Source organism: Cyprinus carpio, chromosome A9 (assembly GCF_018340385.1).
Source record: "Cyprinus carpio isolate SPL01 chromosome A9, ASM1834038v1, whole genome shotgun sequence".
NCBI classification, from domain to species: Eukaryota; Metazoa; Chordata; class Actinopteri; order Cypriniformes; family Cyprinidae; genus Cyprinus; species Cyprinus carpio.
This window is the reverse complement of record NC_056580.1, coordinates 5,237,669-5,255,649: the sequence shown is the minus strand read 5'-3', so window position 1 is coordinate 5,255,649 and position 17,981 is coordinate 5,237,669. Positions and strand designations below refer to the sequence as shown.

Genomic DNA, 17,981 nt, shown 5'->3' with positions numbered 1-17,981 from the left:
TGAACCTGTATCACAAACTGTGGTAACATCGTGTAGTGTGTAGAGGATTTGAGATTGTCAGTATCTCACCTCTCCCACTTTGTCCAGTTTGACATACGACTCTAATTTGCCAAATCCGATTTCTGACTGAAAGGAAAACAAATCTCAGTAATTAGCTGGTTGTGACAAAGAGATGTATCATCAATAGGACTTTGTTAGCAATGGGGTTTCAATGAAAGACAAGGCATATGATTTTTTGTCTATGACATAATGTAAACATTAAAAGAAAGTGTAACGCACCTTAAGAGATCTGACTTTCAGAGTTCTTTGTGTTTATATATTGATTTATTATATTTATGTACAAGAAAAAAGGAAGGAAGGTGTGTAGAATAAGTTATACGAAACAATTAATATAACAATTGTTTTATACTACACTATTTTTCAGCATTAAGGCCTGTTCACACCAGCATGAAATATCGGTGCCATTTTCGCATGCAATCAATGTAAAAAAAAAAAAAAAAAGAAAAAGGGCTGAATGAAAATGCAATTTCACTCAGAAATACAGCAGTACACAAGGACAACAGTATAATATGCTATTTCTTTATCAAGATGATAATATACCCTATTTGTATTTTTTTTAATTGATTTTCTTATTTTTGTCTCAGTATTTGTGTATGACTGCTCATACACAAAATGTTGAAATAAAAACACAAGGGCAGCACTGCAACTTTCTAATCTTATGAAAAAACAGCATTTACATGTTTTCAAACAGCCAGTAATGTTTTGCGTGACTTTCAGTTCATTGTTCTTAGAGCAAGAATCCTTGCAGCATTCGTCTGTGCAATGATAATCCACTGTAGGCGAGCGTAGTGAATCCAAGTGCAGATTTTAATAAAGTGTAATCTAAAATAGAAACAAATGAAGACTTAACTTAACTTGAACAGACTAGACTAGACTTGACTATGACTTAAACACTCATCGACAGCAGGATAAATACATTCAATACACGACAACGCACAAAGGCAACATGACGGCTACTTATAGCAAACAATCAGGGTCACATGACAAGAACCAACCAATCAGAACATGACACATGAACCAAAGAACCTAGAAAATAGAACATAGAAAAGGGAATAGGGTGTCAGATGAAGGAACAAGGATAAAGTCTAAAATCAAAAGTAATTGAAATTAGTTCAGAGTTCCAGTATTCTACAACGAGGCAACACCAGCAAAACAAAATTGAATCTGTACTAAAACAAAACAGAGAACACCGATGGATGAGAGGGGAAAACACTCTTCCATGTATCAGGATGATGGCTCCATATATGGACAGGTAAACATTAGTCCTTCCATCCATCTTTGGTCAAGTGACCACACTTAATGGTCGTGGGGCTCTTGCAACACAGAAGAACAAGACCATATAACGAAAATGAGGGACGACTAAGTACAAGCAAGGGGAGAACAATAACAATAATTAACAATACAATTAATTTACATTAATTAAGGAAGAATTAAAGAAGACAGAATAAATATTGCTTTCCTTATGAGGCCAAGCAACATTGCCCTCATTTGGTTTAGATTTCCTCTTTGTATGGAAATGTGAGGATTTTTACATTGTTATTTTTAGATTTTATTTTTTTATTTATTTTAACTGGTATGGAACACCCCAATCAAGTCAATTCCCAATGCATGTCCTGGCTCTGTGACTTTGGTGCTCTGGGAAGGCTGCTGGGTATGGAGATACCACAGCTTGTTAGTAGACTACAGGTGAGTTTTGGTATTGTCATCGATTTGGGCTTAAGAAATATTGGCTAATGTACACTTATGCACACTTAGGATGGTTGATGGAGAAACAGGGAGAAGCTTCTATTTTTAGAGGCATGAATGTTTGTAATAACATGAAGCCTTCAAACTCCATTCCTTCCAGTTAATGGCTCCATTTCTCCATAGTCCACACCACTGCTAAACACTTTTCAGAGGTGGAAAAATTCCACTCTGTTGCCCATAATGCCTTTTAACTTTAGGCTAATACCTTCTCTCCTTCCACAGAGTGAGGATTGCTCCGTCTCAAGTCACTAGCGTTCATGTGGACCTGGAATGGTTGGAAAATCTTGAACTGGGTGAGGACCAGTGGATCTTGAAGATCCTGCTAGAGAGCATTCATATATTATATATTCATGTACATATATTTATAAAAACAAAGCAAATCTTTCCACTCAGTTCTGTTAGAACCTTTTTCAAAAGCCTCCAGAATGTGACAGCAGCATTGCGGAGTCCATACAGCATAGACTTGAATTGGTATAGCTGATTATTTATTATAAATACTGTAATTTCCTTACTCATCTCCTCAATGTTTACCTGCCAGTACTCTGATTGCAGGAGGCCCCTTCTATTGATCCAGGGATGTCAAGTATCAGTGGCATTGGGTACGCATCAGTGATAGACTTGCCATTGATCATATGGAAGTCCATGCAGAACCTGTACAAACCATCAGGTTTGGAGACCACGACAACAAGGGAGGAGCATGGGAGAGAGAAGGCTCAGTGATGTTGATAATGTCTTTTAACACCTGGTCTACCTGTTCTTCATTCAATTCCTCTGGATGATCTAGTATCTTAGCAAAGTGATTATATGTCATGTTAGGGAAAGTTGACATTAATCTCTCTAGCTCCTCCTAGTTGTCTGAATCGGAGACTGGACCAACTTCTGAAGTCAAGGAATCTAGATTTAGAAATGTAAAACAGCTCTAAAAAGACAACAGTGTCATTATTCAGCACCAGTCTGTCCAGTGTTGATTCATTATAGTTCAGTAAATGTGTAAAATGGAAAGGGTGGTAGACGTATACCCTCTATCTTTGTTTTTAGGCCATAGAGGCTGATTCTGACATTCAGGATAGCACCCATGGTACCAAGGAATCCAAGCCTGCTATGGGCAGGAGAGTCAGGTGAGTGTGCTTCATAATGTATGTGTCCACCTAACAGACTGTACCCATGACATGTGTAGATAATGGACTTGCGTCTGGCTTTGTAAACCTGTCTTTCATTAACCATAATACATATTTGTGGAAAAAGAGCAGTGACTGATGGAGGGTCCTCACCTAGCTGTCTCTATAGGTGCTTTCAGTGTGCAACACTGCTTTATTGCGTTTTATTTCACTATAATGGGCACCAGGAGTAGTGTTGTGAAGTCATGATGTTGGGCTATGGAGACCACGGTCAGATTTTTGGAACAGCTACGGTCAGATGGCTTCTTGTTTGTCTTCTCTATACTTTTTGGATTTCCCACCTCTTGTCAGTAGCCTTTCGCTCTCATGCAGTTCTTCTCCACCAAGGATTAAATTTTTAACACTTCTTCCACTGTGTTCACTGAACCTCTTTGGGTGTCAGCAACCCTAGTGTGGGTGTTATTGAGAATGCAGGTCACCAGTTCCTCTTCTGAGATATCAGGTTTCCACTTCAATCAGAGGGCCCAGTAGTCGAAAGCAAAATCTCTCAGCTGCCTGCACCCTCAACTTATCCTCTACCTTCATCAGGTTGTCATCTGGAAGAAAAGCACCCATGAGAGCTTTTGTAAGATCTCGGATAGAAAGTGGCCTACGCATAATACCAAGTTGTAGCTCTGACTGTTTTTAAATAGTAAAAAAAGCAGTTTTAGTAAATACGCTATAGCACTTATTCAAGGATGTGCTTTTTATTGCTTAAACAGAGCAAGAACCTGAAGAGTGTTCGACTACAAGTCTGTCTGATTTTTCTTCATCTGACTATTCCATTTCTCATCACAATGAAGCAAACAATCTATGACCGCCCTCTCAAGTTTCTCCAGGAATTCTTCATTCTTGCTAAGCCAGTGATCCATGTCAAGCCACCATCCACAACTTCCCTAAGACTGGTTTCCTAGTTAAAGGTACTGTGTACAGACTGTCTATTTTTGTAATTTGTTCTTTAAGGGCCAATAAATATATCTTAAGTAGCTCAATCCCTGTCTACATTGTTTGGACATACCCAACAATCACGAAAACGTTTATCATCATCCACAGATAGTTCATTGTCTGAATTCTGGTTTAGCATCTGCCATGTGAAGCCGCATAAGTTGGGAGCTCTGCAAACCATTTTTAAACATTTAAATACAATGTTATTTTTGCCCCTTGTGCATATGTAAGATTGTTCACTGTCTGAAATATACATAGAACTAATAATAGAAATTATTTCTGCTGCAGTATTGTGTCTTCTGACAAACGGTCCTGTAGAAAAATTCACATCATGTCTATTGCTTGTAACAACCCTTTTAATTTCTGGCTTTATCACTGGTATCCATACGTAACAGGCTGGTCAACAGATCTTTAACCTTCATAGTTTTGTGTGTTATTTTATACAAAATAACCTCAAGAGGTCTCTGTATAGGCCACCACTATGTAACTCTCTGTGTGGTTGTTGCAAAGTTTACACGAATCATGGGATTTGTGAATATGAATGAATGAGCACAATGAGTAAAAACAGACGTTAGTAGCGAAAACACCTAAAAGTGTATTATACAATTAATACAGTATAGAATGCAATAAATGAATGCTATCACAACTGAAATACAAAAAGGCAATACATTGTTGTGTATGTATTAGGGATGCACCGATACTACTTTTTCAGAACGAGTCTGATACCGATACTTTCATTTTTGGTACTTGCCGATACTGATACCTGTATTTTAACAGCATTTGTATTTTTTTAAATATTGGGTACAGAAACAAAATAATAATAATAATAATATGAATCATGTTAGCTGGCTTCATTTAACAGACGAATATTACCTTCAGTTATTTCCACACGTAATTATACATGTTAAAATGTATTGAATAAGCTTTAGTTACTTTCACTGTTCATTTTAATGGCACATTAGAGCAGCAGCTCAATACTGTAATAACAAAACGTTTACATTTTAAGAGTGCACGCATAGTATTTTGATTATGTAATTTGCATTATGCGCAGTGTACACAGATCCTTGTGTAAGAGTAAAAACCGAAGTATACTTTGGCCTTAAAGCAAGCTAAACATACGCAGCGCACATGTTTGTATTGGTGCAGAGTGAGGGAGAGACTTACAGCCTAGCGCATTTCACACAGTCTGCAAGTTTCACTTCTGCTTTAAATAAAGTTGTGTATGCTTGATGTTTAAAATAAATGTTGTTTATATTGAATGCCCCTATAATTTTTGTTTGTTTTATATTTATGATTTAGTTTTAATCCAAATGCATGCGCTAATGGAGCGGAAAGCAATCAAGATCATGCAACAGAAGTGTGCGCTCTCGGACTCTCTCTCTCGCTCTCCTTACCGTCAAATAACATTAGTAACTTGTGCATTGTTTTACTTACTTTTGACCTATTCAACTGAACTACAAACTTTCCAATGTCTGTCAGATATTCACTCAACAAGCTTGCGTATCTGTGCTGCAGCACGCTCAATCCACTCTGCACTCGGCTTATCAACACGCACACATCCGCTATACAGGTGGCTATTGAATCTTTAGCATTATATTAATTACTTACATGTACTCCATAGACATCCTTAATCTCTAATAACTCCATTCTACTCTCTGTTGTTCTATTTTCTATGTTTTTTTTTTTTTCTGGACACAGCTCTGTTCACACGCTGTGTGGTATCGGCTTTTTGTATCGGGGCACTTTTTCTAGTACGAGTATGAGTAAAGGAGCGCAGTATCGGGCCTGATACTGATACCAGTATCGGTACATCCCTAGTGTGCATGTATTCAAACTTTCTCAAAAGTCCATTATACAGTATATACAAATACTTTCTGGGGACCAAGAATCCCTGGAGTGTCTTCCAGTACTCCACAACAAAGCAATGGATACATGCTATTACACACCAGCTAAAGAAAACATAATCCATTCTCGCCAATCAACAAAAATGAAACGAAAAAAAAAAAAGAGTCCCAGGATGTCAGCTCTAAATGTGGACAGGTAAACATTAGTCCTTTCCGTCTTTGGTCACGTAACCACAGGAAGACTCATATTTATTAGAGAATACCCAATACAAGAGTACTAAGACAAGAGAGCCAGTACCAGATTTTTCCTGTGCTATTCACTGTCATTTCGCAAAATAGTCTGTTCATAGTGCCACCAAGTTATAGTTTTATGTAACCGCTTATGTAGCACCTCTGGGCACGACTAAAACCATGACTCTTATTAATTGGCCGGTTTTTGCAGTTTTATAACAATGGAAAAGAGAAGACTCCTCTCCATTAAAAAAAAAAAAAAAAAAAAAACACTGTTCTTTCAAATTAAAATGTTAATCGCACAGAATTTTGCACCAATCATTCATCTTCATGTGAACAGACCTTGAAATTGGTGTAACTTGCCTAATGCAAAAAAAAAAAAACAAGTTTTATGATCCACTTAAAAAAATAAATACTCTAAACATCCACATATCATAATCTTACCTTTAAGGTCAAAGCATTTCTTTAAATCAAAATTTAAGACCAATCAACTGCAACACCTGACTCTTTATGTGGAGACACTGTATGAAAATTTTTAAAATTCATTTAAATTATTTTATGCAAAACAGCCATTGATTGTACTTCTATTGTCAGTTTTTATTTGATTTGAAAGGAACCTTTGCTATTTTCCAAATTGTTAATTTTGCAACAAATGACTGATAATAATTCACTACCATTCTGAAGACCAGACCTCTATATAGTGTATTTGATACAAATTGCCTGAATAATTAACACCATGATCAATCTTAATTTCATAATGATTAAAAAAAACACCTTGCCTTTCATCTCCCACTTATTTTAAATATTTATTAACAAATATATTAATTTCAATTTGTCAATGTTGTCAATACTAATATTCTTCAATCCTCAAGGTAAAATTCAAGATTATGACAAATTACCATATCAAATAATGCTGTTCAAAACAAGACAGAACAGATCTTGATATATATATATAGTACAGAACTGAAATACATTCTAAACATCTGATGATGTCAAATTAATAGATCATGACAAAGAAAAACTCACAAGTGACGTTCTGCGAAATCTTCGACTTAGAGGTTTGTCAAATGGGGGGCTGTTTTTTGCAAACTTCTTCAGGTAACCTTCTGGCAAACGAATATCTGCTGGCAGCGAGAGACGTTTATTGATATCCTGAAAAGGAAATGGAAGGGAAGGAAATAAATAATGTGCCAAAGAGCAGTTGATTGGGGCAGCACTCTTGATGGATATATCTTAAAGGAATGCTGATGGAAGTGCACTTATACAACTTTATTGTGAGATAACATTAGCAAAAACTATGATCAAAGGAAGACAATGAAAGGCTGCCAACAAACAGTAGCCAATTCTGTGTGGAAGTTCTCAAGAGGGACAAACATCAGTAAATTCTGCTGTAAAGTCATTCATATAAAGAGAGACACTTAAGAGTGTGAAAAGTGCATTCACTAAGGAATGAAGTGTTGATTGAACTGGTTAAACTAAAATCTCCAAAAACACAGGACTAAAACTGGGCACTAACAGACAAGGTATTGATGCATAATGTGGCCTTTCTGGTGGGGAAGGAGAGGGAGTTGGAACAAGAAGTTGACAAATACCAGCTGGATATAGTCGGCCTCACTATACACAGAGCCACAGCTCTTTAAGTAAATGCCTGGATAGGGGCTGAACTCTCTCCATCTATAGTTGACCAGAGTGAGAGGTGCGAACAGGTGTGGGAATCACAAGTCTCCAACTCAACACTATTGTTTTGGAGTTTAGACCAATGGATGATAGGGTTGCCTCAATATGACACAGTGAAACGTGGAAGAAGAGTGGAAGACTCTTACTGTGTTCTGTGCTTATATCTGGCCTTCTTTCAGACCCTGGGTGGGGCCCTGTAAAGGGTACCGCCTTTTGAATCCATAGTATTGATGGGCAACTTCAACACTAATGTTGGTGACAACTGAGGGATCTGGAGTGGAACAACCAGAAAGAACAGCTTGTCTGATCGAACCTGAGTGGTGTTTTGTTGTTGGACTTTTGTGCATGGCATTGGTCATAACAAACACCATGTTCGAACATATGGTGGTTCACAAGTGTGCCTGGTAGAAGACCACCTAAGGCTAAAGGCTGGCAAACGAAATGGGAAACACAAACAAATCAAGCGTGTGAACTGGGACCTTTAAAGTCCTTTACCTCCCACCTCAAGAGAAGCTATTCTTCTTATCCCAAGGAAAGCTGGAGAAATGGAGTAAGAGTGGGTACAGTCATCAACAGCGGCTCTGTGCTCTGGCTGGAGGGTGGTTGTTGATGCCTGTCATGGCAGCAACCCAAGAATACATCAGTTGACATGAACAATTAGGGAGGCCATTAAGCAAAAAAAGGAGACCTTTTGGGATTAATTAGCCTGTGGTTTCAGCAGGCTAGGAGGACTGCAGAAGCAAAAAATCAGGTATAGGAAGAGCTCTGAGAAGCCATACTTTTGGCTGGCCTCAAAGAGGTTCTGGCAAACCATCTGATGGCTTATGCAGGGGAAGCTGACCTCACCTGGCAATATATATTGGAGGTGGACGGAACACTATAAATATCTTCTGAACACAGAGGTCTTCCCCTCACAAGTAGAGGGCTAGAGGACTTGGGGAGGTCATAGCCTTGTTTCCAGAAAGAAGTCATTGAAGTAGTTAAAAGTATCCAAAGTGGCAAAGCACCAGGGTGGATGAGATTTGTTCTGAAATACTGAAGGCTCTGGATATAATCAAATTGTGCAAACCATAATCAAACCAGGAGAGGACCTGGCAAAAGGCAGACCAGTTTGGTGGTTCTTATATTTTAAAAAGGTGAAAAGAGGGTATGCTCCGATTATCAAGACAACATGCTTCTCAGCCTACTTGGGAAAGCCTATGCCAGAGTGCTGCAAAGGCATTCTGTCCCAGAACAGTGGAACAGATCTTTACCCTAGTAAGTGAAAGTGACATTCAGCCAAGTATGGTGACCCATACTCAGAAGCCTATGCCAGAGTGCTGCAAAGGCACACACCTGTGAACAACAGGGGCACCCGGAGGGTGGGCAGCCATTTTTATGCTTGTCCAGTTCTACGATGTTTTGCTCAGGGCACCTAAGTCATGGTATTGAAGGTGGAGAGAACTGTACATGCACTCCCCCCATCCTGCCGGCCCGAGACTCGAACTCACAACCCTTCGATTGGGAGTCCGACTCTCTAACCATTAGGCCACGACTTCCCCGTGCTTATATCTGGATCCTGGAAAGGGGCATGGGAGTTTGCTTGTCCAGTCTACATGTTTTGCAGACTTGGAGAAGGCCTATGATCATGCTTCTCGGAGTGTCTTGAGGATACTGCTTATGCGGGCCATCCGGTGACTATACAATCAGTGCAAGAGCTGTGTCTTTATTCTCAGCAGTAAGTCCCAGTTAGTGTTGGAATCTGTCAGGGCTGCCCCTTGTCTCCGGTCCGGTTTGTTGTATTCATGGACAGGATCTCAAGGTGCAGCCAAGTGTCAGAGGGTGTCCAGTTTGGGGGCCTTAGGGTAGCATTGCTGCTGTTTGCGGATGATGATGTTCTGATGGCCTCAACACCCTGTCCAAATATCAGGGGTTACCCTTTAAATTATATAGAAAAAATACTTTTAAAATGAAAGTTCAAAATTAAACATTACCACTTTTCTTATTCATAAATCACCTTTTCCCTGATCTTTTCACATATAAGAGGTCATTGTACTTTAAAAACATATTGTATGCTTCAGACCTCAAAACTTAAAAAAAAACAGTTAAAACAGTAATTCATATATACATATATATATATATATATATACACACACATACACTCCCTGACAAAAATCTTGTCGCCTATCCAAGTCGTAGGAACAACAAATAATAACTAGACTTCTAGTTGATCATTTGGAATCAGAAGTGGCTTATATGAAAGGCAAAGGCCTCTAGATTACACTTATTTAAAGTTATTTACACTTATTTACATCTTTAAAGGATTGAACCAATCACAGATTAGAGCATCACCTGTGACAAATACTGTAATTAACACATTCCCAGGTGTGTAGAAGGAGAACCCAAGCACACCCAACCTTCATTTGAAATGTATCCTGACCTCTGACAGCATACCACATATTCAACCACAGACCAAAGTGCTGATCATCAAGAGCCTGAAGACCAGGTCTCCTGCTGAGGTGGCATACATCTTTAATATATCTAAACGTCAAGTGGAGAGGATAAGAAAAAGATTTGAAGAAACTGGTGAAGTTCATGACAGGCCCAGGTCAAGCAGGCCCCATAAGACAACTGTTCGAGAGGCCAGCCCTTTTTCAACTGCAGTAGAGCTATATAAGAACTTGTCACCAGAAACCTCTGTATCTACAAGAACAGTTTGTCGAATTCTCTCACGCAGTGGTCTCAATGCCCGAATTAGTGCTCAGAAACCAGCATTAAACAGAATACAACTAAAAAATCGTGTTGCATTTGCCAAGGACAGCTTGTTGGAGGGATGGTGTGTTGTGGAAGTGTGGGAGGGTTTTTTTTTTTGAGGAATCATCTATTGAACTGCATCCCAATCGTCACAAATACTGCAGAAGACCTATTGGAATCCACATGAACCCAAGATTCAACCAGAAAACAGTCAAGTTCGGTGGAGGAAAAATCATGGTTTGGGGTTACATTCAGTATGGGGGCATGAAAGAGATCTGCAGAGTGGATGGCAACATCAACAGCCTGAGGTATCAAGACATTTACATTCCAAACCACAAGAGAGGGCAAATTCTTCAGTAGGATGGCGCTCCTTCTCATACTTCAGCCTCCACATCAAAGTTCCTGAAAGCAAAGGTCAAGGTGCTCCAGTATTGGCCAGCCCAGTCACCAGACATGAACATTATTGAGCATGTCTGGGGTATAATGAAGGAGGAGGCATTGAAGATGAAACCAAAGAGTCTTAATGAACTCTGGGAGTCCTGCAAGAATGCTTTCTTTGCCATTCCAGATGACTTTATTAATAAGTTATTTGAATCATTGCCGAGACGTATGGATGCAGTCCTCCAACCTCATGGGAGTCATACACAGTATTAATTTTTTTTCCACTGCACCATGACTTTATGCTCTGTACTGTACATTATTTCTGTTAAGTGACAAGACTTTTGTCTAAGCAAAGTCTGACCTTTCTATCCTAATTAAATAATTAAAAATCAAGGCGTGATAAGATTTTATTTTGGTAAAATAAGCGTAATCTAGAGGCCTTTGCCTTTCATATAAGCCACTTCTGATTCCAAATGATCAACTAGAAGTTATTATTTGTTGTTCCTACAACTTGGATAGGCGACAAGATTTTTTAGTGTGTATATATAATATTTATTAATATAAATAAAAAATATATATATATATATATAAATAAAATATTATTTATATTTATAAATAATATAAATATAAATAAAAATATAAAAATACAACAAAAATATACAGAAATTCAAAAATATAATGAAATTTAACCCCCTTTGGCACTAAGGAACCATAGGTTTGCATGCTGTAAGTTTCTCCAGGGAAAATAGCAGAACACCTTGTTTGAGATCTAGCATGTGCTTAACTTAATTTATCATTTGGGAACAACATTTAGTGTGTGTCTACCTGTTGGAATGTTTGTTTATTACTAATTTGAGATTGTACATGCATTACCTCATTAGAGAAGCGCTGCTGAAGGTTGCGCATACGCACTCTAACAGGACTCTGAACTTCATCAGAAGAGGTTCCTGAAGCTTGATCACTTTCTCCATCTGACCACATTTTATGATGGATAACACCTGTAAACACACACACACACACACACACACACACACACACACACACACACGTTTTTAACTCTGATGTCTTACTGTTTTATTTTACTGCACATTATATATGTGAAAAAAAATAACAAACATAACCATGTACATATTAGGTACATAAAAGTTTAGGTATCTGGAGCATTGACAAGGCATAGACAACTCCAGTCCTGGAGTGCATTTCCCAAAAGCAACTATGGCAGCAAGTTCCGTCATTACCAATAGATGTCCTGCAGAGTTTAGCTCCATCCTTAATCAAACACATCTGAAAAATTTAACCTTGGTCATCAAGATTGCTTGAAAATTGCAGACAATTGTGTTTGATTATGGATAGAACTAAACTCTGCGGGACAGTGGCCCTCCAGAACTAAAGTTGCCCATCCCTGATCTGGAGTAAAAGGGGACATTCACACAATGACTGAGTTGCAATGGCAAAGCAACTGGATGTCATTCATTTCTGAGAGTTGGCAACATGAGCAACAGAGGCTGTTAGAAATATCACAAAGTTGAGTAGCTGGGTTGAACACTTTATAAGATCCTTTTAGATAGTTGTGACCTATTCACCCTAGTTTAGGACTTACTCAATGCAGAAATAGGCATAAATCAATAAAATGCAGCTAGGCCCCTGGCTCTGATGGGAGTTTTACAAAGTATGTTTTATAAAGAATTCAATGATTTTTTCACTTTGCCACTGATTTTAAAGGAAATCATAACAGTGGCTCCTGATGATATATTGAGGTTTTATGAAGTAAAAAGTTTGGTCTGTGGAAGTATTGCCAGGAGCCACAAGGTTTATTTTTGTGTTCCATGATATGCTTTTTTTATTCTCTAAAAACAGTGGCCACAGTCTTGCATTTTAAGAATCACCAAGGAGCATGGCTTCAGGTAAAAATCTTTACTGTTCTGCTGAAGAAAAATGTGACCTACATCTTGGATGGCCTGAGGGTGAGTAAATAAACTGAAATTTACATTTTTGGGTGAACTATCCATTTAATCTGTGCATTGTTGTATGGATATGTAAGCTATATTAGAGTTTTAAAGGGTTTATGTTTTCTTAGCTCAATTTACCCCTTTATTAACTTTTTATCCCTCATTTTAAGTGTGTATGTCTTTAAGAAATTGATGGTATAAATTGCTCACATGACAGAAAACAGGAAATACACCAGTATAAAGGAGCAGCATGACAAACAAATGAACAGCCACTAACAGAAAAAACTATGCAGGTGATTTCACTGGATTGAGGAGTTGTTTTTCTGTGGACTTTCCCGAAACAGATTATTGGGTTGGTATTAACACTTATATTGGATTGTATACTTTGGTGCAATCATTGGCCTTACAGCTCTCTAGTGATGCAAAGTCAGATTCATTTCTGCAAACCGGTTCTTTTCGGACAGTTTGGCTCATTGAACCGGTTCAATAAGCCAATTTATTGTTTCCTGATGTCATCAAGCAATGATGTCACTACGAATATCTTTTCTATCAATTCAGTGCCTTGTTGTATTGTTAAAAATTGGCAGAGAACCACATTTTTATTTCATGAAGACAGTTAGTAAGACAGACAGGCGGAAAAGAATGGAGTCTGGCTTAGGTGATACATAAAGGTGTGTATCATCACCATAACAGTGAAATTTAATACCAAAATTAGAAAAGATGGTAACACTTTATTTTAAGGTGTCCTTGTTACATGTTACATGTACTTACTATTATAATAACTCATTATGCATAATGACATGCAAGTAACCCTGAGCCAAACCCTAATCCTAAACCTAACCATTTAGTAAGTACATTAAGTTAATTCATATTATTCAGTACTAATTAAGTTATATTTACGCTGTAACAAGGACACTTTAAAATAAAGTGTAACTGAAAAGATATTACAAAGTGGGAAAAGATAAATTAGAAACAAATAGAGGACTTAGGACAGAAACTTGGGGGACACCACAGCTAACATAAAAAGGGTGGAAAGGTATGAAGTGAACCAGGCGAGAGGAATACCAGAGATACCAATAGTAGATAAATGGTTCAACAAAATATTCTGTGAAATAGCGTCAAAAGCTGCACTCAAATCAAGCAGAACAATAATACATAAAGACCCACCATCAGCAGCCATTAACAGATCTTTAGTTACTTTCACCAAGGCAGTTTCCATACTGTGCTTAGAACAAAATCCTGACTGAAAACACTCATATATATTATTATTAATAAGGAGAGCATGGAACTGTGCTGCAACTGCTTTTTCAAGAATTATGGAAATAAAAGGAAGGAAGAAAGTTATCTAAATTGTTAGGGTCTGCACCAAGTTTTAAGAACTGGGGTTATAGCAGCTATTTTATAAGATGATGGAACAATGCCGGCACTGCCGGCAAGCTTTTACTAGATGAGTTGGTATGGGAATAGGTAAACGTGGAAGAATTATATTTGTAAATAATATTTCTAATTCAGATGGCAAGGGTAACAGAAGAAAGAAAAATAAGACGGGAATACGTGGAAAAACTATATTATGAATTAAAATATGGGTTTAGCGAGAAGGCCATTCGTTGATGTATAGTGCTTATTTTGTCACTGAAAAAAAGACTCATTCATCAAATTCATCATTCATCACTCATTCAGAAATTCACATTTAGCAGTGCAGAACAGATGTGCAGGAAGGCTGTTAGGTGGTTTCAGAATACGATTTACAGTGGAGAACAAAGCTTTAGTATTACCATCTCCAGACTCAATTAGATGTGAATAAAAATCATATTTGACAGCAAAAACAGCATCTTTATAAAGATGAACTTGCCCATTATACAGCTCTCTATGTACCATAAGTCCAGTTTGTTTATAAAGGCATTCCAAGCACCGGCCTCTAGTTTTTCGCTGATGGAGTTCAAAAGTAAACAAGGGAGCAGAGTGGGAGAATGATACAGTCCGAGTTTTGAAAGGTGCTCAAGAAACACTATGTCTATAAAGGCTTTAAATGTTCAAAACGAGAGGGAAAAACTAGGTCACGGAGAACATGTGGATAAAAAAAACAACACAAACAGTCCATACTTCTGACATTACCTCCCCCTCCTGGAAGGCGCGTCCTCGCGCCAAATACAAAGGGGGTGGGTGCTCTGGAGGCCTCTAGAGACAGGCTTGTATGGGACAGGAGGCCTCCAAGAAGGTATCAGCTCAAAGGCCCATGGCGGAGCAGGCAGTTCAGGAGGCCATGGCAGAACAGGCATTTCAGGAGGCCGTGGCGGAGCAGGCAGCTCTGGGCTGGGCTCAGAAGTCCACTCTGGGCTGCTTTCGGGAATACAAGCCCTCTCCGGTCTGGACTTGGGGACACAAGCTCTCTCGGGCTGGACTCGGGAACTGAGGCCCTCCCTGGACCATATAAGGGAACCACAGCTCTCTCTGGGCTTTACTCAGGATCTAAGGCCCTCCCTGGGCCAGAGTTGGGATCAACAGCCCTCTCTGGGCAAGACTCGGGATCTGAGGCCCTTTCTGGGCCGGATGCGGGAACCGCAGCCCTCTCTGGGCTGGACGTTGGAACAGGAGCCCTCTCTGGGCTTGACATGGGAACAGGAGCCTTCCCTGGGCCTGACTCAGGATCTGCGGTCCTCCATGGGCCGGACATGGGAACAACAGCCCCTTCTGGGCTGGACATGGGGACAGAAGCCTTCTCTCGACACTGGTCAGGGGCTAGAACCATCTCTCGACTCTGGTCAGGGGTTAGAGCCATTAGTCTTCTCCTTCTCCTCTTCTGGACTGATGTGAAGGAGATAGCTGCTTGATCCGCCACTTTGGCTTCCAGGGGCATCCCTGTGCTCTTGAATACCCACCTAAGGGCTTAGGGAAGCACGGGTGGAACAGAGGGAGCAGGATCTTTAGAACGGTATGTGGAGGGTGCTGGTAGATGGTGAGCTGTAGAGCCCACCGAATGGGGACAGACTATTCTCCACATCAACAAGGAACTCAGAGCCATTTAAATCAAGGACATAATTAATAAAGTCAGCTACGGTTCTATAACAATCATCTGAAGACAGGAACCAAAACAAATTATCATCATTGAGTCGCATTCGGAAGCTGGCATTTAACCATTTGTTAAATGGTTGATCATTCCAGCTCACCAGATGTACAACACTCAGGAACTCGTCCACATTTCGCTCCAAAGGCCGTACATCCTACTGGATGTTCCAGATTAATTCCTCAGCCCAGTTCATACTTTGCTTGGTCCAGTGTTTTGTCACGGTTGCTTACTGTGAGAAGCAAGGAACACAGAGATGTAGGAGTGGCGGGAATAACAGTCTTTAATTAACAATCCAAAGGGTAACACAAGGCAGGCAGGAGACACATGTAGCACCAATAGACGTATAACTGATGACACCGGACAAAGGAAATAAGGAACAGACAACACTTTAAATACTGAACTAAATGAGGGTAATTAAGAGTAGGGATGCACCGATCATGATTTTTCATGGCCGATTCCGATACCGATTTTTTATAAGCAAACTGGCCGATTCCGATACCGATTTCCGATTTTTTTTTTTAAGTAACAAACAAGAAAGAAGAAAAAATATACATAAACAAGATGTTTATTTGGTATTTAATAGGCCAAACTGGCTTTTGGCTATTGAAAACAATAACCGTAACCATCTGAAATTAACGGCAGTGACTGCACAGTAAGTAGCCTACATTCAATACAAACATAGATGGTACAGACATCAGCATTTAGCTTTTGTTTTTGAATTGGGTTGAAACTACATAAACTGGACTTAAATGAAAAGATTAACGGTAACCATGTGAAATTAAAGGCAACAACACAATCAACACACATTCAAGAAGATGTTTCTTAATCAGCATTCAGTATTTGTTTTTATTTTTAAATTTGATTTTAAATAAAAAAGGTCTTTACCATTGAGACTAAATAAAAGTATGCTATATAAATTAAATATTCCAAAATGTTAAAATCATGTTGGTGCGAATAAAACAAAGATGCAAAGTGTTTCATTCGTCCAATTAAAAAAAAAAAAAATACGGTAATGATTCACATCTGTATTTTTTTTTACTGGAGCCAATGAAAAATAAATAACTATTGGCTTAATTTAAAAAAATATAGATGTGAATCATTACCCTAAAAAATTTTAATTGGATGAATGAAACACTTTTTTTCAGTGTGCTACAGCAGGTGAATTTTAAATCAAATTAAGTCAATGTAATTTTAAGGTAAAAAAAAATCATCTTATACAGAACTGACGTTTTCTTCTGGCTTTTAAAACGTGTATGCAAGTTCTACTTTACAAAAAAAAAAAAAAAACGCATTTCAGTTTTGTCACAGTTTAGTCCGTTTCGTTTCTCATCCAACATGCGAGAAGTTGAGCTGAACATCCCTTCACTGTCTGCACTTGTGTAGGGCGCGGACAGGTACAGTACGCTCGCGCAGCTTCAGCGAGCGCAGGAAAGGGGCTCTTATTTGTGCGCCAGTACATCGGCGGCTGTTCACTTCCTGCTATCTGTGCCTCAGACATGTAGCTCTGCACTTCCAGTGCTGAACGGCTGCCCGTGTCCTGGGCACAGATTTCGAAATACTTCCACACAAATGACATGATAGCGAATGATTACAATGTAGTCTGTGCACGCAGTCGCATTTCCGGAAAAATCGGCCGAAAAAATACCAAAAACCGGCCGATTGCCGATCGCATATTTTAAGCGAAAACCTTATTAAACCTAATTAAGAGGACACACCTGAACCAAATGACTAATCAAAACGAGAGGAAAAAACTAGGTCACGGAGCATATGGGAAGAAAAACACAACACAAACAGTCCATACTCCTGACAGTTGTATCGTCTTACAATATATTAACCAAGTTAGATTGATGAGGTAATCTGCCTCTTCTGAAGTAAGCTAGTTGGTCTAATATTCCTAGCCAGTCTTATGTGTGTTGGAAACATCACACAGGCTACTAAACTGATCAGATAACTGGTATTAGGGGTTTACATTTATTTTAAAAAATGCATGTCACATTTAGCAAATATCTATACTTTGTCCATCCTCTTTGTTGTTTGATTCTGTCCATGAAAGAGCCAATCTATTATTATTTAAAGTGTTGGTTTTATTTAATTTTTAATGTTATTAATTTTTTTTTGTTAGTTTATATTGTTTTGGGAGTCTCCTACAACAGGTTTACATTCATGCAAGGTCAAAAAAGGGTGCATTTAA

At 38.7% G+C, this 17,981-nt stretch overlaps 1 protein-coding gene across 4 annotated transcripts in view; it reads right to left on the bottom strand.

The window, feature by feature from the left end:
• Positions 1 to 17,981, bottom strand: part of LOC109082322 (cyclin-dependent kinase 16) — a 73,065-nt gene that overhangs the window by 27,597 nt on the left and 27,487 nt on the right. For 3 of the 4 annotated variants that reach the window (XM_042763252.1, XM_042763251.1, XM_042763250.1), the window contains 3 exons: positions 11,648 to 11,772; positions 7,010 to 7,135; positions 70 to 126 (listed from right to left, as the gene is read on the bottom strand). In XM_042763252.1, coding sequence (XP_042619186.1) covers positions 70 to 126; positions 7,010 to 7,135; positions 11,648 to 11,755 — 291 coding nt within the window. In that variant the 5' untranslated portion in view covers positions 11,756 to 11,772. Of the gene's footprint in view, positions 1 to 69; positions 127 to 2,011; positions 3,552 to 7,009; positions 7,136 to 11,647; positions 11,773 to 17,981 lie in introns of those variants that run through there. The other variant, XM_042763253.1, reaches the window with a different exon arrangement.